The sequence below is a fragment of the Protomyctophum bolini genome (assembly GCF_963924005.1).
Source record: "Protomyctophum bolini genome assembly, chromosome: 7".
Classification (NCBI taxonomy): Eukaryota; Metazoa; Chordata; class Actinopteri; order Myctophiformes; family Myctophidae; genus Protomyctophum; species Protomyctophum bolini.
Window position 1 is genome coordinate 15362039 of NC_137868.1, and position 21384 is coordinate 15383422.

Here is a 21384-nt window from a genome sequence, read left to right on the forward strand (position 1 = left end):
TTGACCTAGTTTAGACCCCTGGGGGACTCCGGTGGTTGAGGAAATTGTTTAAGTGGTTGTACTAACATACTGCACGTCATAGCTTGTTTTAGTTTTTTTGCCTCACAACAAACATCAATCCTGGCAGAGCGCTCCTTATTATAACCGTGATAAACGGAAGGGTCTATCAACTCCCTCCCTTTCCTGTGGCTGACGGTGAGTAATTCCCATAGCCAGATATAGGTAGGCCTAATGCCCAAGAAACAGACAAAATTAGTGTCTCTGTGACCACTCACATCGTTTCACATGGAGGCGGAGCTACTGCAGATGAGTCTTTACCTTCTCACATAGTTCCACATGGAGCTACATGCAGATGAGTCTTTTACAAGGTTTGCATCCATCTCTGCAGAGGGCAAAGGTGTGCCATGCATTAGCTAGCCACTCACTACAGATTAATAACACACACACACATGCACACGCATGCGTACGCAAGCATACGTGCACGGAAACAAGCGCATATGCATGTGCCCATGCAAGCTGCACATACACGCACACGCACGCATGCACGCACGCACGCAGGCACGCACATACACGTACACACCTGCTTGGCTTGGACATCTTGCAAAAAGCAGATTTAAAAAAGGATTTTTGTAACCCACCCTCTTGTTGTTTCTTTCTTTCTTATTTATTTTAACATCCCTACTCAATTCACAACGTACAAGCACAGGTAGGCTACATGATGTCCAAAAGACATTCCATTTGTATGCCAGATGGCAATTCATTTCCTCCATTAATGAGCAGAGTGTTGGATTTTGGATGACTTTAGCTAGAGTAATCACTAATGATGTATTAATGTTAATGACTATGACTGCAACAAAATAGAACAAGCATAGTGTACTAGTGTGTGCAGTTTTCTGAAACTGAATGAACAACGTCCAACAATAACAGTACAGTATTCTTTCCAAGTCAATACTGGGCAATACTGGGTCTCTGGTTATTTAGTAAGGAATGCATGCTGTGTCAGTTTGAAAGGGCTTTTTCTTTTTGAGTGGTGCTCCTTACGGAGCTATGTGTGTGGCTGGCTGGGTGCGTCTGAGCACGAAAACAGCATGGTTGTTTGTCACCACCTGTGCGCAACCTAACACACACACACACACACACACACACACGCACATATTAACTGTATATATGATGATTTCGGGTGTCCCAGTACAGTAAAGTACAGGTACAGTGACAGTACAGTACGGTAGAGGGTACAGTAGAGCAGGGATACTCAAATAGATTTACCTGTGGGCCACATTACAAAAATGGCAAGGGGCCAGTAGATAAAATTACGACATTTAATGATACTTGATAACTTCTCTCTTTCAATTGCTTTATTTTCGCAAAATGTATCAAAGTACAATGTGCATGCACACAATATGTAAATAAATAAATGTGTTACATTTTCTTGCATAAACACAAAGAGCTGTTTCCATAACTGCACAAATTATTGCACATAACATGAGTAGCTGTTATAATAACATAACATGAGTAGCTCTTTGCCTGCCTGCCTGCCTGTCTGTCTGTCTGTCTGTCTGTCTGTCTGTCTGTCCATGAGTAGTTATTTGTCTGTCTGTCAATGAGTAGCTGTCTTACTGTCTGCCTGTCTATGAGTAGCTGTCTGCCTGCCTGTCTATGAGTAGCTGTCTGTCTGCCTGCCTGCCTGTCCAATTGTCCATGAGTAGCTGTCTGTCTGCCTGTCTGAGTAGCTGTCTGCCTGCCTAATTGTCCATGAGTAGCTGTCTGTCTGCCTGTCTATGAGTAGCTGTCTGCCTGCCTGCCTAATTGTCCATGAGTAGCTGTCTGTCTGTAGCTGTCTGTCTGCCTGTCTGCCTTCTTGATTGTCCCTCTTTTGATTTTGATTTCTAGTTTTTAACCTTTTAAACCTTTTTAAATAGTTTTCTAATAAATATGTCTGTACTCTTTCTGTAAAGCGACTTTGGGTACCTAGAAAAGCGCTATATAAATCGTATATATTATTATTATTATTATTATTATGAGTAGCTGTCTGCCTTCCTGCCTGTCCAATTGTCCATGAGTAGCTGTCTGTCTGTCTGTCTATGAGTAGCTGTCTGCCTGCCTGCCCAATTGTCTATGAGTAGCTGTCTGTCTGTCTATGAGTAGCTGTCTGCCTTCCTGCCTGTCCAATTGTCCATGAGTAGCTGTCTGTCTGTCTATGAGTAGCTGTCTGCCTTCCTGCCTGTCCAATTGTCCATGAGTAGCTGTCTGCCTGCCTGTCCAATTCTCCATGAGTAGCTGTCTGTCTGCCTGTCTATGAGTAGCTGTCTGACTGCCTGCCTGTCCAATTCTCCATGAGTAGCTGTCTGTCTGTCTGCCTGTCTATGAGTAGCTGTCTGCCTGCCTGCCAGCCAGCCAGCAAGTTGGTTAACAGAAAATAAATTGTTATGGCTGAGTAAAATAAAATACAATAAACACAATTTGCCTGAAAATAGATTACCCAGCTATGACCTTTTTCATGAAAAAAAATGAGTAGTGATATGGCTGACTGAGTAAAATAAAACAATCTACCTGAAAATAGATAGCTATAAGTGAAGAGCAATTTCCGCAATTACCATTTCCGCAATTTCCGCAATTTCCATTTCCGCAATTTTCTCAATTTCCATTTCCGCAATTTCCATTTCCACCATTTCCACAATTTCTGCAATTACCATTTCCGCAATTTCCGCAATTTCCATTTCCGCATTTCCGCAATTTCCGCAATTTCCATTTCCACCATTTCCGCAATTTCCGCAATTACAATTTCCGCAATTTCCGGAATCAATCAGCAGCCCAACAAAAATTATAGTTTGTATTTTTTTTATTTAAAACTTCATATAACCCATACAGCAAACTGTACAATTGAATTATTCACAGTGTGTTAAAAAGAAAATAATCCAATAGCTTCTCTATAGTATTTTTGAATTTCCCCATGTTTCTCTTGAGTGTTGGTAATTCTACTGTTCTTCGCTTAACACATACAGTTACTAGGAAAACAAATTGTTATTTTTTATTTTTTACAAAACGTTACAAAAACTATATTCATAGAAATTCTGCATGTCCACAAAGAAAACCCTGGTTGGCACCAACATATTCATGTGTATTGTTTGAGAGGTTTTCTGCCAAATGAAAGAAGCTGTGCAACACAAAAGAAAGTTATACATAAAAAGGCATATCGCTGTGACTGTATGAAAAACCGAAACTCATACCACACACTGCTAATGGAACACAGGTTATGTACTGTAGCTTACATTTTGCATTACTTTTCTCTCACATTTCATACAGTTTTGTGTAAAATGACAGTATTCACATTATTTTCATTATTTTTTATATATATATATATTTATATATAAAAAGATGTATATATCCATAACCAAACTGATTGAATCAACCCAATCCAAAACCCTGTTGTTATTTCTAATCATTTATCGACTTCCAATTATTTTCACACATTACATACATGGAATGAATGTCTTTGAACCAACCTGCATCGAAAGCTAAGCGCAAGGGTAAACAATAATACAGTAGGCCTATAAGAGTTTGTCAATGTTTGTCATACTTCAGGCCAGGCTAGTGGGGTTTCAAGAGAAGGAAAGATTCAGCTATATCAAATAAACCCTACTCTATAGGGGAGTTTCATCTAAAGTCTGGGGGAGCTCAAGATTACAATGTCATAGTCACCTCATAGAAATATATTAGGTGAGATAAAAGAAGATTTACATATATATTCCCCTTCATGGTGATCACATTTCAATATACTATCATATAATCCATTGCTATTCAATAAATAAACAAGGAGTGTGTGGAACTTCAGGTAAATTAAGTTCAAAGTGACTTCTGTAACCAAATAAATAGCATCAATACCATATTTGAATGTGAACAAAATGTATGCATTTGACAGTATAAATTTAGCAAAATACATGTTTTATTCCTCCTGCTCATTTTTATCTACATACTCTACTTTGCAGAAGGGAATTGATAAACATTTATACAATGACTCTCTACCAAACCAATGGTAAATCCTACAGATTGAAGGTTCCTTTGATCATAGGTTACTGATATTGTTCAATTGGAACCTCAGATATTTGCCTTGACATATTAACAGTGTAAACCTCACAGAGGTTTTTGCTGTCCATTCATCACCCAGACAGTGGCAGCTTATACAGATTTCCCAGTGTCTTCCTACAGCTATTTGTTGAAGATATACACTTACAGGTAATAGGCGTTAAAGTCAGCATGAAGACACAACAAAAATGCAAATGTTGGTCTCATGTCTATTGAGCCCAGTATCTTTTATCATGGGCACGAGTCAAGAGTTGATTGGCTCAATATCTCAATGCAAGTTATGAACATAAAATAAAAAATAGGAAAAAAGGGGTGTCACTTGCTACTCATAGCTAAAATACAATGTCTCAAGTCCGAAGTCTCTTCTTTAAGCCAATTCATTGGCCACATTTTCAAAGTTCATCAACCAGTTCAGAATGGCACCAGAAACATTTAGATCAGTTTTAGTAAATGGAGTGACCATATAAATATAGAAAGTGTAGAATAGATATTTCCATTCACAGCAACGCTGTGCTTCCGCATCAAACACGGGAAGTGGAAGTTATCAATCCACTGGGGCCTCCATGATGAATTTTGTTCAATGCTCTGCATGGCATGAAGCGAATTGTATCCATAGCAATACGCTCATCAGGTCCCCCAGCAAAGCAGATGGCTGTGAACATGGATGTTACAGTATCTATATTGTATATCTATCGCTGGCAGATAGATATATAAAAAAAATATATATAGTAACTGATCTGTTTAAATAGTAGTGACATTCACTGGCGCTGTAGCCGCACATGGACTAACACCAACATGTAGTTCAATGGGGACATGTTAAGCTTCATTTATAATTAGTTGTGTGTCGAAATTGGCAGATCTACAAGCTCACAACGCATTGCAGCAGCAGCACAATGTATTGTGAGTTTGAAGATCAGCTGTTTTCTGTGCGTGACACACACGTGCAACTAAGTATAAATCAAGCCTAAGATTGGCACTTTAGTCATAAGGTCACAGTCTCTTGTCCTTTGTCTCTGTGCCTCACAATTCACCACTAAACTAAGACATACATGGGAAAACAATATGAGTTGACCCTAGTGATGATGATTGACAAAAGAATACCTTAGTTTTATTGTGGGCCTTCAAACTAAATAATTACTTTCAGTCTGAAAACAACCTGGTCTAGTGCCTTCTACTAAATTACGACAAAATAGGTCTAATAGGACAACATGCTATTTGCGAAATGTACACATGAAGCCCTTTCAAAAAGCTTTTAAATTAGGTTATGTATTTATTATTATTATTATTATTATTATTATTATTATTATTATTATTATTATTATTCATGATTACACATTTGTCAAGTTGACAGTTGTCGTGTTCCAAACAAAGAATGGAACCAGGAAATCAATGAGATTTGTGTTACAGTATTTTTGCAGTATTACAGTATTACGATACGTGGTGTTTGATTGAAAAAATGCAAATACAATGTTATGACTCAGTGCCAATTACAATTTACGCTAGATATTACCCTGCATGATTGGAAAAAGTGTAGTGAGATCCTTTACCTTTAATGGTCCATTTAAAACCACTATACAATTTACTTTGCACCGAGTACACTGAGTCCTCCCACTCTATTAACGCTCTATTTAAAACAATTCATGACCAATCTTGGCCCACGCTGTAGTTCTATTAAATGAGCTAATCTTTGGCTATTTATATATTAATTGGATTTATATGTAATCAGGTGAGAAACTCATAATCCAAAATGATAAAACAATAACAAGATGGTAGGACACATGGAAACATAATAGTACACAAATGTCCAAACCTTAATTTTTCTTAGTTCCCCTTCGAACCCTTCTGTAAACAGTAAATTAAATAGTAAATTCAATCAGATTTCTTCTGCAAAACACTATTCACCTTTGCTCAATAAGGTTTTTCCTATGAGCCACCAATGTCAATACTGCAAGCACTGTGTAAAGATTCTTACAGGATATCATAGGTGTCCCATGGCCCAAGCCATGCAATCTGCAAAACCTCCCTTCTGTAGCTTCTGACCCAATGTCACCCATTTGAGGCATTATTTTCTGCTGCCATTTGGGCATTTGCGTAAATCAATAGAAAAGGGTATGTGGTAAGAACTGGATGTGCTGTGTGACAAAACTGATTTCCAATGAAAACTGCTTCTTCTTGTCCTCCTTGTCAATCTGTCATTTATTGCCATGCTTGACAAAGCCTTTATCTTATTTTTGTCCATGTTTCCCAATAAAATTCCAGTGTCTTTGTCATTGATTGAGGATTCCTTGAGTCTGCTGTCCCTTGGGTTTTTGTGTTGCGCACGTAAACATCAGACTTGAAAATGGACTATTTGGGAATATTGGCTCCTTTTTCACAAATGAGACTGATCTTCCAGTACCCCTCAGTCCCCCCCCCCAGCCCACCCATCTCCCCAAAGCCCCCACCCCCAGCTGTGGTTTAGATTACATGGCTGATGATGTCATACCTGTGTTGCTGATGCTGTCATTTTGATGTGCCCGTGTTTGGTCAGAGTTCCCATGTCATGGTTCAGGGTGAACCTGGTGATCCCGTCTATGCCATTGTCTCTGGTCTCCGGCAACACCGCCTGCACGTGACTCAGGAGTCCCTTTCCCTGGGGGGCACACACTGTTGTCAGGGGAACACGGGGGTCATCCCAGTGCTGCAGCTCATGTTGTCCTTTCCCGGGAGTCGTCGGTCGTTGTAGGTGTGCATGTTGATCACTGCATCCGTCTTCGCCGCGCCTGGCGGCGGCTGGGTCTTGTGCCTCACCCGCCTCTCGCAGGTGAACGACAGTCTGATCTCGTCCACCATGGCACTGCACAAAGACCTCTGGGCGATAAGTGGGGGTTGAGGGGAGGGGGGAAGCCAGGCAAAGAAAAAGACAGTGGGGAACGGGAAAGGGGGGTTAAATGCCTTAGTTTTAAATTGGTCTGGCAAGCAGAAGAGTGTCGACAGTCCAAAACAAATTAGAACGCCACTGTGTGTGTGTGTGTGTGTGTGTGTGTGTGTGTGTGTGTGTGTGTGTGTGTGTGTGTGTGTGTGTGTGTGTGTGTGTGTGTGTGTGTGTGTGTGTGTGTGTGTGTGTGTGTGTGTGTGTGTGTGTGTGTGTGTGTGTGCGTGCGTGCGTGCGTGCGTGCGTGCGTGTGTGTGTGTGTGTGTGTGTTTCTATGTCGGCGTGTATCCATGGCTGTCAGCAATGTCAAGTCACACCACATGCAGCCCACGCATGGCTCGCTGTTGCTGCACTAGTCTGACAGAATGAGCTACTCTCCCCCACAACCCAATGTGCATGGCACGCTCATAACAGCCTGCTAAGCTGAATAGCTCAAAATGGTGGTTTGCAACAGTAACTCTGACATCTGATGACTAATAACGGATTAAGTCTTTATGCTCCAATTTGCAATTATGTGTGTTAAAATAAGTAAATGTTGTGTTCTTATAGCCAAGTACTCCTAGGGATTTTGCCAAAGGCATGCAAATCCTTTTACATGTTTGAACTGAAAGCCACAAACTGTGTGAGGCTGCGTGGAAGTGTTATACAACTAAATCAGTGTGGTTAGCAACTCCATAGCTAAAAGCTAATCCTGGTTTAAGGGTAATTCAATTAACACAGTGGTGGAAGTGGTAGATTTACACTGAAATTAGAATTTTGGGGCACTTTTAATTTATATTATTACATGTTTTTATACTTTTTACTTCCATGAACTGTCATTACAGACCCCAGCTGCAGATGAATTGTGTGATTGCAGACCGGGCCTCTCGATGCAGCATTGTTATATTGTACTATACAACTAATCTATAGACTATTATTATCTTAACATACTTATACTACGGTATCTAATATTATTGCTATACTATACTGTATTATTATACTATCTTACACTATTATATTATTGTTTTTGCTACTACTTGTATGTGCTTCTCTCTCTCTCTCTCTCTCTCTCTCTCTCTCTCTCTCTCTCTCTCCACCCCCCAGATGGCTGCCTACCTTAGAGCCTATATTCCAATGCCAGGTTGCGCAAAACCCCGCCCTGCAGCACTGTTTAATGCAATTTTTGTGTGCGTGTTATAAGTATTTTTTGTTGAATTACTGATGAAAAAGTTGTAAAAGTCAACAGTATACGTATGTACAGTATATATGTATATCAATAACATAAGCAAGCAGCACACTAGCAGACAATACACTAGGGGCTCCAATTTCGTCTCATCTTTCTAAATACACTGTTTGGGGATTTAGCAGTGGGGAAGGGGTATTTTGGTTACCTGTCTAAATGCCTAAAACACCTCCGTTACCCGTTATATTATGCATAGGTGTGGTTTGGACGTTACAATAATTGACCAATCACCAGTCCACGTGCCATTGCCTTTAAGAGATCCCATATCCGTTGCCTGTTATGCCCAGTTCTATATTGCTTCATAGCCTTACGGCTATATAGCCCATGGAAGAGCGATGTGTTGCTGCCTTGAAGTCTTGACGCACCCTGCCCCCCCCCCCCCCCCCCCCAAGTGCCGTTTTTCTTTTTTTTTCTCCCACCCCACAGAGCCATGAACACTCGTCTTTTCAGTGAGTCGCAACTCGCTCAAATCTCACTCATTTAAAAGAAAATGTGTAAAGTTTTGTGTAAACTACGAAATTCCGCTAGCGTGCTGCTTTCTGCTGCTTTATGTGGATATACATAGACTACTGTTGGCTTTGTCATCAGTCATACAACAGCAAATAGTTTATAACACGCACAAATAAATTACATTAAACAGTGCTGTAGGGCGGGTCTTGCCGCAACCGCTGCCCTAGAGCCTGGGTCTGCCTGACGGTTCTTCCAGTAAATGTATTGCTCAGGGTGGGACAATGTTGGGTCTCTGTTCTACATGTAATCATGTATAGTGTCTTGAGACATCTTGTTTTGACACTTTAATAAAATTGAATTGAACTTCTACCCCACAGAGGCAAATACTGTACATTGTACTCCACCACAATTATTTGACAGCTTACTTCTATGTCACATAAAAGTAGTAGCAAAAATATCTACAAGCTCATTTTGAGCTGCTATTTTTGCTATATTTTAATTGGAATCCTGAATTATTTTTGTCGCTATGGGATCCTGAAAAGTATATATTTTAATTTCATTTTACTAGTATTTCATTTTACTAGTACATTGGACATAAAAAAAGACAATACAAATGTAATACTAATCATTTAAGTCTTTATGCTACTGATATAGACTAAAGTAATTAAAGCGTTTGGAAATATGACAGCTGAAATCAATAATATATCATTATCCTGCAATATTAAGTGAAGGTGGTGGCCGCATGTGGCCTCCAGGCCACCAGTAGGATGTAGATGATTAATACAAAACATGCATTAACTGATATATTATGATGTATTATTATTCTAGTGAATCTACCCATACTAAAGTGATGAACACGTTAAAGCTGCATTTTGTAACTCTATAACTCTCATGTCCTACCCGAGATACAAACCCAGTGGGTGCTGAAATGTTTACCACTGAGCTAAATATATTTTAACATTTCTCAATATAAGAGCAGTGAGACCAAATAAAACCACGCAGTTATTTTAAGTTATTGTAATGTATATTAAAACATTATAGGCTTGTCCACGTGTGGTCCAGCCCTAAGGAATGTTATTAGCATGTCTTACTAAAAAACAACGTAATGCAGGCAAAAAATATGACGTTTCGACCTTACGGTCTTTGTCAAGTATAGGGACAATATGCCTTACAAAGAAGATGTAAGGAATATTGGGCTTATTAGCCAGGGGTACTTTTAAAGAAAAACTAATCTGAGTACTTCCACCACTGAATTAACACCTGATGAATGTTTGCCCTACGTAAACTCTAAATTGAAACACACGTCATTTCGGTGATTCACAGGGACAGCTACCTGCTCACGTTCTGCCGTCTTCCTCAGCTTGTAGACGAATTCAGCGATGGCCACAAACACGGAGAGTACCAGGCCCGATGCCAGGACTATGAAAATGCCACCCAGATTCTGGATCCCCATGGGCCCTGTCTCATGTCGCTCCTCATCCAGACAATTACTCCCACTCCACCACTTCTCCTTAAGCATGTGCAGACGCCCATCCTCCAGGATGCTGAGGATGGCGATGGTGATTTTGTCTCTATATGGGGAGCCTGCAAACAATGCGAGGTCAGCTTTACTACACAGTAAAATCCAATATTAATGAACAATATTATTACCACTGAGGTTAGACAGAACATCCGCTTGGGCGGACCAGGCTCTGGGCGGACCAATATGTCTGAGTCATAGTGTGTCCCTTTGACACAGTACCCGCGTTGTACCCGTCTGTTGCCTTTTATGCCCATATATGGAGATCCCTGATGTCATTATGGCTTTATCTTATTGGCATATTGGTGGCTCTGGACAACTGGATATCCATATTTGCCTATATCTCTAGACCCTCCAAAAATATGTGTTTATGCGATCGCATAATTTACCGCATAATCAGCCAAATGGCACAGATTATACAGGTTTTTTTTTAAGGGCAAACGTGCAATCGTCCCGCATATTTCGCAACATCCTGCATACAGTATTTCACCACATAAAATAACATAAAAACCAGCATATTTCATTGCAAAATCAATGATTTTAGCCTGCATAATTAAGGATTTTAAGGCGCATAATCAAAGATTTTTCCCCGTGTTTTTCTGGAGGGTCTAAATCGGTCAGATCAGCGTTATCCATCTAGTCCTTGCCAATGTAAGATCAGCCCAACATAACACACATGATCATATATGGGCATATCGGTCGGATCTGTGGCTCAAGACAACCGGTTCTCCATATATATATGGTTGTATCGGGTTTGTTTATGGTTATGTCTGAGTCAGAGTGACGTGGCCGTGGTCTGCCAGTCGGCCCCCTAAGCCAATTTGAATTAATAAACCATACCAACTGATCACAGTTTACAGTAAATCTAAAATCTGCAGCACATTGACCCAAGAGACTTCAGTATAGTACAGTACAGTAAGCGGTGAAAAATGTATAAGGATAAATTAATATCATAACCCGCCCGCCCACCCACACAACCACACACACTCTAACCACCAAGTGTTGTTGGTATTGACGAGTGCTTGAACTTATTAGTAGGCGGTCCCACACAAGTGTATTGTAATCACTTCTGGTGGTTCATAGGCCTTACCCAGGGGAGTGCCAATTCCATAGCCTTTGCTGTCGATGATCCCTCCCACCTGGGTGAGGTTACAGTTCCGCCTGGTGATGTATTCGATGGTGGTGGACTCCATGAGCAGTGCGTAGTCTGACTTCAGCACCCTCTGGATTCCATCTTCAATAGATTTCACCAGTGATGTGCTAGGCTTACTGCTCATAAAGGCCCACATCTTCTCAAAGGTAGAAACCTTAGATTTCTGTGTGAGACAGAAATAGAACCATTTTAAGTGCCTTTGAATCTCATCTCCCTTGCTACAGTTACCGGGGGAGGGAAGAGAACAATGCCCTGACACAAAGAAAAACAGTTTCTCTGTGACGGGCTGACCCTTGAACAAAATATAACTCTCCATCTTTATAGTGTACAGGCATTGAAAATACTGCTAACCTTGAACACCTGTTATTTCTTTCTTCCCTCTGCAGCAGAACGATTTACAAACATCAGAATTTATTGTCTGGGTGTCTGAGTGTCTGGGCAAAAAAAGCTGTCAAATGACTGTGCTGGACTTTGAAGAATCTTTAATGGTCCTGTATTCCAGTGACCAAGGAGATTGACACGATTCATTGTAAAATATATTTTTTAGTCACTGTATTATCATGGATTAAAACATCTATTATCGTAATAAGCACAAGGGAGACTATAATAATAGAGTCTCTCTCCATTAGTCTTGCATCAGGCCATTTGGTATTTCATGCAATTTTACAGGAGGGTCACATTCACACCATGTCTAATCCTAGATAATTACTGTCTCATAACCACGAGGCATTTCAAATTTTAGAAGATACTATTCTAAGCTGCCCTCCATTGTTGTGCATATAGTACAAATGCATGTCTAATGCATAGTGCACTTCCAATGGATGCCGCTAGTTCAAATGTGAAATATACTATGTTTTATCATGAAACATAAAAGAAGCAATCAGGTGATTGCATCGTGAGCAGCTAGGTCTTCTGATGTAGGCCTACTGTATGTCTGGACATGACATAGGCTACATTGCCTTCAGCTCACTGTCATTTGACAAAACTACTGCATTCCACCCCATGTCTTCCTTAGCATCTGTCACTTCCTTCATCTGCTGGAGTCAAGCTCGTTAGCCTTCTCCCAATCAGTGCAAGAGGGAGCGGAGGCCACTTGAGCCTCTGATGAGTCAAGTAGAAAGTAGAAGGTGTCTCCCTCTCCTTGCAATCATAACCACTAATCATCAAAATAAGAATGACAGAGCTACACTTTATAAAGCATATCAAAGCTCTTTAGGCCAAAGAGATTATTTGTATCCAGTTCCAGAACCGCAGCCCTGAAGTTAAAGAACAGCATGTTTCCCTGTGCTTGGATATGTGAACTATATACGGTTAATAATGGGGTTAATATGAGGGCCTGACGGCTGGCGTAGACGTCCGGGCACCTATAGGCTGCCAATCCAGCCTGACAGTGTGTTGCAGTTTTGAATCCCGATCCTGATGACCTTTGCTCCGTATCACTCCCAATCTCTCTCTCCCCATTTCCTGTCGGTCAATTGTTCTATCAAAAATATCTTAATTTTTTTTAAATAAATAATGGGATATGAGTAGCTAGTTATAAGCGGTTGAAGATACTAGCTAGTTTTATTCCAGCTATTTCAATATTGTACAGTTGTGCATGACTAGGCTACATATCGCTGTTGTGCAATATGTTACTAAACAGACTCTAGTGAGTGATTTTATACAGTACTGCAGTTATTGTTCTGTAATGCAATTACGATGCACAAATGGAATTTACTATCTATTAATGTCAGCAACGGGGTTTCATGCCCGATTACAATGTGGCGAATCCTCGAAAGAGAGTTTAGTTGATTCAAAAATATATACCGGTAGCCTACTGTAATTGATTAAAAAAAACCAACTGGGAGATTCTTTATTAAAAACAAAAAAAAAGTGCCCTGGACGAAAAGCCCATTCTCTCCAGCTACTGCAGTCTCATAAATTGGACTTGTCAGTGTCAGTAGACATGCTCTGTTTTCATTGTTGTACAGGGAGAGGCTGTAACTGTGTTACATGTGTTATTCAGAACCACAGCAGCAACATCTGAGGCAAAAGGCAAAATAATAAAATAAAGTCAAAACCCTGCAGGCAAAAGCTGAAACTTTGGAATGAGAAAATCATTATGGAGAAACACATCAAACAGAGTGGAGAAGTGGAGAAGCTGCAGAATTTGCTTTTGCTGTGGGAATTAAGATCTGTGTGTGTGTGTGTGTGTGTGTGTGTGTGTGTGTGTGTGTGTGTGTGTGTGTGTGTGTGTGTGTGTGTGTGTATATATATAGGCCATATATATACTGATTCTTTCTCGTTGGAAAGTGTACTAGTATCATACTATATAGAGTGTGTTTGTAAAAAAGTCAACAAAAAAGTAAAGTAGGCTAATAATTCAGCATCTTGCCTTAGTTCATAGTAATATTACAGTTACATGACACCATTAGGGGTGTGTGTGTGTGTGTGTGTGTGTGTGTGTGTGTGTGTGTACACACTACACACACATGCTTCGTGTAGCTTTCACACAGCAAAAACTAAATTGTGTAGCTGTTTAAAGTATGAAAAATGTCTTCCTTCATAAAATTGACTTGTTTAGATTTTTGTGTTGTGTCGCACCTTAAAAAATGTCATGGTGGCACCATCCTTCACGACGCCATACTGGATCTTGGTCTGCTTGGCGATGTCATCGGCTGAGTCCACAGGTGAATCCATTCTCTCCACAGTGAGGAAGGCAGCTAGATTAGCCGTGTAGGAGGAAATGATGATCAGGGTGAAGAACCACCAGATCCCACCGATGATCCTGGTGGACAAGGCTTTGGGCATCAGCTCTGAGCCTGGACGGAATGTAATGTGAGACAGACTGATCACTCCATCTGCCAACCATGCACCGATACTATGATAGCAGATTTGGTTCTAAAAATGCAATATATCAGTCGTGGTGTGTTTGTCTCCCTGGCATCCGTGTAAAACAAAGAAATCATCAAACATATAGATTATGTTAATTTAAGAAAAAATCTTATAATGCTGTATCCAGAAAAGTTTTAATTATACAATACTGTATGAACATGCAGAAAGCAAGGCAGCTGCCCTCCTCCCATGTAGCACCCTCCCCTGGCTCCCCATCCCCTGTCTATCAATTAGACTTCAAATACACCCACCAGCCTATGGCAGCCAAAGCGAAACAAACTTAGCTACACCCACAGGCTGTTTCTCTTTTGTTATCATGTCAACTGATTTGTATTTGTTGTTTGCCATACCTTATGTTTGATTACTTTGTCTAACTTACTATTTGTTTTAGGTGAGAACCATGTATAAGTCCTATATTTATGGGTTTCTTTTCTCACCTGCACTTATTTGATCTTTTATTCATGTTTATACGTATTAAATGTTTATCTTTTTGTACAGTTTTTATTACGAATAAATAAAAAATAACTGAAAAGTTACAGTAGGTGGTTGAAATGTATCTAGAAATTAAATTAGTTGATACTTTTTGCATGGATACTGATCTTTGTAATTGTCATACATAGCTGAAATACACATAGAAGCCGTCTTGTACGGGAAAATCCGCCATAGTGGGGACACTTTGGCAGAGGGCCTGCAAATACAATGCTGGCCAGTTGAGTTAGGTCTCAATGAGGCCTGTTGTGAGTCACACCAGGCCTCATTGAGATTTTTGATAGTCTTTCTTTCTTTAACCTTTATTTATTCAGGGAAGTCAGTTGAGAGCAATCTCTTTTTCAATAACGCCCTGATTACAGTAAACATAACATACAATATAAACACAAATACATTACAGGTAAGAAACAATTCAGAGTGAACAAGTACAGCTAGATCTCAAATGCATCCTTACAAGTCTTTTAAAACATTTAAGTGAAATCAAGTTATTCAGTTTTAAGATGTATTGTAGACAGTTCCACATGTGAGCCGGTGCATAGTAATGAAAGGCTGTTTTACCCAATTCGGAATTCACAATGGGGACTTCTAACATAAGGTAGTTTTGTCTCTTTCGTCTCTTATCCAGTGAAGGCCAAACAACCTTTTCATACGGCCTACAGTGATAGGTGAGGAACCCATCTCCAGTTAAAAACCGGAGGGAAAAGTGGTAGATTGTGTGAGTGGTTTTAGTGACGTCGGAGCTGCATGCATGTAGATACAGTAATATCGCCATAGTCGATAACTGTCAACTGATAAAATTGTGCTTTGAATCAGCTGCTTCCTATTGTTGTGAAATGTGGGTTTTAAATGATAGTTTGTCGTCTATCCAAATTCCAGTCACAACTTGTGACTATCAAAAATATTATACAATGCAGCTTTCAAGGTTCAAGGTTATTTTATTAGTGTCCCCGAAGGGCAAATGGTTTTACAGCAGATCATAAGGCTTGAAACACATATAACATACATCAATCAAACCAAACTTATTGCTGCTGGTCGCAAGCCCGGCCTACTTGCATCTTCAGAGGCGACCGCCTCCTTCAGAAGCTAAAGTAGACTAAACGCTGGTTTATCTCTGTTTTGGAATGAAACAGGTCAAGTATAAGACCAGACGGCATCCTTTTCACACATTAAAACTAACAGGGTATATTTGATCAGCGGTTCTCGAAGTGGTGACCAAGGACCATCAAGGTTCTTTGAAGGGGGCCAAATGGAACTTTACTATGAGAGTGTAACAATTGAACCAAAATCCCTGTCCATTTTGGTTCTATTTGTACACTGAATTATGGTGAGAACCACTGCTCTAGTTGTACTGTATGCTACTGTATATGCATGATTTCACCATCTGGTAGATTTTTTGATATTCGAATCATGTCTCAAAGAGCCCGAATGGCGAGTGTCCAAAACTGTAATCATGACCTGCGATCCAATTCCACACTATACAATTTCTAACTGTGCCTGTATAAATACTGAAATTGGTGGATTTTTAAGTGCAGTTTTGATGGACACTATTTTCCGACAATGCGAATGAGATATGGAATCTGGACAGGGCATGAGTCTTATGCTTCATTATTACAAAACCAGCAGCAGCAGGACATAATTTGCTAATTTTGATTTATCTGTGGTAGAGAAGCAGGCTTTGCTCTTCATCCCACATCCTAGTCGTTCACTGATTATCAGCTCTGCGCGTGTTTGTGTCTGTGTGCACACGCAATCACGCATACAGTATAGTGTGCGGGTACATGATGTGCGTGCGCACATGGGGTGCAACTGCCAGAGGCTGTGGCTTTGGCAGGTGGACATAATTGCAATTCTTTGTTTTGGTTTTATTTTCTCATATCTGACTGGCATCACTCTGTTTTCACAATGTTGTCAAATAAGTGTTGTCAAATAAGGTGGTGTGAGGAAATGTTGCCATGATTTTGCGTTACATAAAAAATATTCTAATTCCATGCATGCTGAGCCAAAGCCAAAGTGCAGTAACTACAGATTTTTTTCCTTTATTTTTTTTCTTCTGCTTCTTCATTTCTCTCTTTTTTTCCTTTTTTTGATATTGGGTTTAAAAGTTATGGTAATTAATATAATGGGGTCTGTGAGTCCAGTACTTATCTTGTATGAAATAACATGCATGTAAATTGCACAATAAGAGACACCAAGTCAAATCACACACAAAAGATCGCCCTGACTTCGAGATTTTGTTGAGCAGATTGACAGACTATGGGCTCCATCTTATGCCATGCTTTATCCTCAAGTAATATACAAATCTGTGAAATACGCATTTAGGAGCTTCCACTATGCATAAACGTTATCTTGCGACCACACAACCCACTATTAATTTTGCCGACTCCTATATTTGCGGGTGGAGGTGTGTCTGTAGGCGTGTTGATGCGCTTTCCCTATATTTACTATCTTATGCACACAGGTTTATAGGACAATGGAAAGTGCCTCCTCAAACCACCCTTAATGCGAATTCTGTTTGATAAAAGAATGCGCTCCTGACTCTGACGGTGAGACCTGAGTTGGAGCTGCCTCGGTTTGAGTCATGTTGCACAATATTCACAGCTCAGAGGTCTCGTTCTGTCTTAATTCTCCACAAATCTCTGTGATTGATTGGAATTTTACTATAATCAGCAGTGTCAATTCCTTGTGCTTATTGTGTTTAATTGTCTAGTCAAAGAAGTTATTAGATTCGCATGAGTGAGGCTGTGTTGGAGCTACTGGACACAAAACAACCCGGATTCAGTATCAAATATAAATAGGCTATATTTCAAGGCAGCAACGTGTGTCGCTCTTTCATGGCCATGGGCCATAGTGTAAATCACTGGGCATAACGTTAAATGGATAATGGATCTCTTAAAGGCAATGGCAGGTGGCACTGTGATTGGTTTAATCATTGTAACGCCCAAACCACACCTATGCATAATGTAAGGGGTAATGGAGGTGTTTTAGGGACTTGGCTGTGGCACAAGATAACAAATTTTACGGGGCCACACCTCTCACACAATACTAAATCCCCAACTTAAGGAAAAAGGGCCCCTGCCGCAAGATGGAGCCCTATATGTTTACAATAGAGGGCATGCGTGTGACATCATCATCATACCCGGAAGTAATGCGGAAACGTCTACTGAGTGGCAAAACATGACTTTCTGAAAAGTGCTGTCTGATTTCTTTAAACAACGTTAAACTCACTTTGACACTCACTTTGCCACTCGATTTGCCACTCAATTTTCCATTCACTTTATGCATGCGCATACCATCTATTGGTCTGTGTGTGGGACTGGTGTTAAAGTTACTTATGTCTCATCTCTGTCAACCTACCACCCTTGCCTTGTGCTCCGTGCAATGTGTTGCTTTACTGAGAGAAGATTTATGAGAGCAATTCTAGTAACAAGCCTACATAAGGGGTGCCATAGTGGTCCACTCTTTAACCTTCCCTACCACATCTGATTGGATTTGTCCTCTGCTGTCTACAAAGGCCCCTCTGTGGTCGCAAACAAGGCTGGACCGCGTCATACTTTGATTCACTATGATGCTATAGGGATAGTGGGGCTAGATCTCCATCTGTGGTCCCACTAGAGAAAGAAACAACTGGACACTCAATAAAAGGCTATTGCCAACAGGGAACATGATATGCCACTGCACTAGAATGCACACATACCGGTACCAGTCCACCATAAAGGAAAGGGGGGGGGGGGGATCTTAAAGTGCCAATTAAATGGTGTTAATATGGCTGTACATTTCCCATCATGTTAGCCAAATAAAAATAAATGTCCATTCAGGGTAGAAGATAAAGATGCTGTTTCAGTCAACAGACACTACTGTAGTTTGAGTAGATACTTCTTTGACACAGACAGAAATACTATGACAAAATATTATGCCTTTAAAGAGACATTGTATGAAGCTTTCATTGAAAATCTGTGTTAAGCTTACTCTGTCAAATAGTGCAAATTTACTCAGGTTTGCAATGCTTTGTATGCTATTAAGCCTGATGGTGTAATAGCATACACATAGCTTATGCACTTTTAATTATCCTAGCTCCAAATGTATTTATTTAATTTTATAAAGGATGTGGTGGGAGTTAAATGACAGATAGATGTAATATCAGAGCATAAATTCCATACAGGAACATCATTAAGCAGTCCCCTATTATTATTCTCATTACAAGAAATGAGCAGAATCTTCCGTATCTAATGTAGCTTACCAATTTTTCAGTCTTGGGAAAAAAGTGAAGGAATGCCCCATGAGATCCATTACAACCACACTTAACATTATCTCCAGTGTCATTCCTTATAATATAGTAGAAGAGACTCATACTGGTTATTAATTTCCTTAAGAAAATGAGAGAGAGCGAGAGAGAGAGAGAGAGAGAGAGAGAGAGAGAGAGAGAGAGAGAGAGAGAGAGGGAGAGAGCGAGCGAGCGAGCGAGAGAGAGAGAGAGAGAGAGAGAGAGAGAGAGCTATTACAATCTATTACAATCCTAGCATTACATTTGAAGCACATGAGGTGTTTGAGTGTTTGCATTTTACACCTCCTTATTTTTATATTCTTTGTGTCGGTGACATCAACCTCCCACAGCAAAGCTGGCAGATTGATTTTTTTTCTTTTTGGCTGTCCTCAAACATGGCCATTTGCATTTTAAACATGTCAAGAAAATGGCTTCCTTCTCAGTTGCTGTCACTGTGTTTGGCAGACAAGCACAGCGTCTGTTTGTGTGACACTGACAAAATATACCTCGCTGCAAATATTTGCACCCTGTGTTGCACGGCAGCACAAGATATGTGTGCCAATGTCTGAATCACCCAGCAAGGAAACAAACAAATGTAACATAAAATTCAATTCTACATAAAAGCAATTGTACATTTAGGGCAAAATGTATGTTATAAGGTTGAAGGTTCACTTTCTGCTCAAATGAAGAACTATATGAGTAACAAGCACCATTACAGTACCTCATGTTAACTCTAAAGATGTCGGTGAGCTAAATTGCACTGGGGAGGAATATGAAACAGAACTGATTAGAAGCCGCCTCAGCCTTCTAAATATGAGAAGCCCTCGAGCTTAAGCAGTAGTGAGAATTACAACATTGAATTGTCCCTGTTTAGCTGAATAATAGGCTACTAACTAGCTCATTCTGTTTTGATTCTCCCTATCGTTTTCTTCGAGGCGCACTGCTACACTCCTAGCCTCAGTTTGCAGCGGCAAATTGGCTACCATGCTGTTTCACAGGAGTGCTGCTGAGCCTTTGTGCTTAATGAATTGCAGAACGTGTTTGCTATCCTTTTTTTTATTATTATTTCTGTTTATTGAATAGCACTTCATGACATTCTGCAGTATATATTTTTCTTTTTATCTAGTTCCCCCCCTTGCCCTCCCCCACCCCTTCCAGGATCTGTCCATCAGGCAATGCCATATTGCCAGTATGCGTTCACATTAGTGTATTGCAAGTGACCTAGTTCAACATCGTACTGGCCAGTATTTGAAAGTATAAAATAATACAGAAAAATAAACAATAAAGAAGAAAAAAACAAAACACAACAACAAAAAGACAACAACAACCATCTTAATGATTTCAGTGAGATATGGTTTGGTCGTGACATAGTCGGGCCTCCGAGGGATTGGACAGGGAAAAGGACAGGCGATTTTACGTGCACTGTGCATACATACAGTATACATATTGTTTTATTTTTTTATATATTTTTTGCTATCGTTACAGGAAAAGATCCACCAACGATTCTCTCTGAGCCTCCTTCATTTGTCTTGTTACATTGAGGTTAAATATTTTTGTTAATTGACTTCATTATCTAAATTCTGGGCCTTTGTTTACTTAAGTGTGTCTTTGAGGGGGTGGAAGTGGATACAAGGCAAGCATCGAACTTCCTTTTGTTTGTGTGGTAACTCGTACCATCAATTAGCAGTGAAGGCAAGAAATAAAGAAACCCAGACTGATTACAACTGTATACTATTAAACATGTAAACTCAATTTGCTTCATATTAAAACAACAAGTAAAGAATTTTTAGCTAAGAAATTTGGAGTAGGCCAGGGAATTAACAAAGGACTGGGTCAAGGATAGACCCACAGGGAACCCTGGTCAACAAGTCAAGTACTGTACATACTAAGTGGTTAATGTCCTGGCCAATATTATAAAAGCAATAGCCCCAGTCCCACTCAATACCATTACTACAGTAATAAAAAAACCCTCAAAGAACCAGGTAGCAGATGTGAGCTGCGTACGATATATGGATAATTTTTTTCTTCATGTTATCTATAAGTAACGGTGGAATAAGAATGATAAAACTAAAACACTACATTTTGCCAACCAAGGTCCATGTGATATTAAACCACAATCAGTACTCAGAGAAGTGCTATGAGTGAGAGATATGAATCTCCCACAACGGGTCACCCTCAACGAAAGGCGTGTGACAGTGTAAACGTCAAACTTACACCAGCCGCTTCCAGTGTGGCTGACAGCTGGCATTTGTCAGACATGTTCCCCAACTTACCCTTTTCCTCCCGAGACACATAAAGCTCTTGAGCAGGGCCAGCCAACTACGTTGTGGGGGAAACAAATGTGGCAATGTTTTTCCTCCCTACCTGCCAATCTGTGACAAGTGCTTGACACCTCCTCTCTTTTTTTTTAAACAACAGG

General features: G+C 40.1%; 1 protein-coding gene across 1 annotated transcript in view; it reads right to left on the minus strand.

Moving 5' to 3' along the window:
* Positions 1–6635: 6635 nt before the first annotated feature.
* Positions 6636–21384, minus strand: part of grik3 (glutamate ionotropic receptor kainate type subunit 3) — a gene marked incomplete at its 5' end in the record, with an annotated part of 106039 nt that continues 91290 nt past the window's right edge. The window contains 4 exons of the mRNA XM_080767407.1: positions 6636–6933; positions 10003–10253; positions 11279–11504; positions 13925–14142. Coding sequence (XP_080623533.1) covers positions 6736–6933; positions 10003–10253; positions 11279–11504; positions 13925–14142 — 893 coding nt within the window. The 3' untranslated portion in view covers positions 6636–6735. The remainder of the gene's footprint in view (positions 6934–10002; positions 10254–11278; positions 11505–13924; positions 14143–21384) is intronic.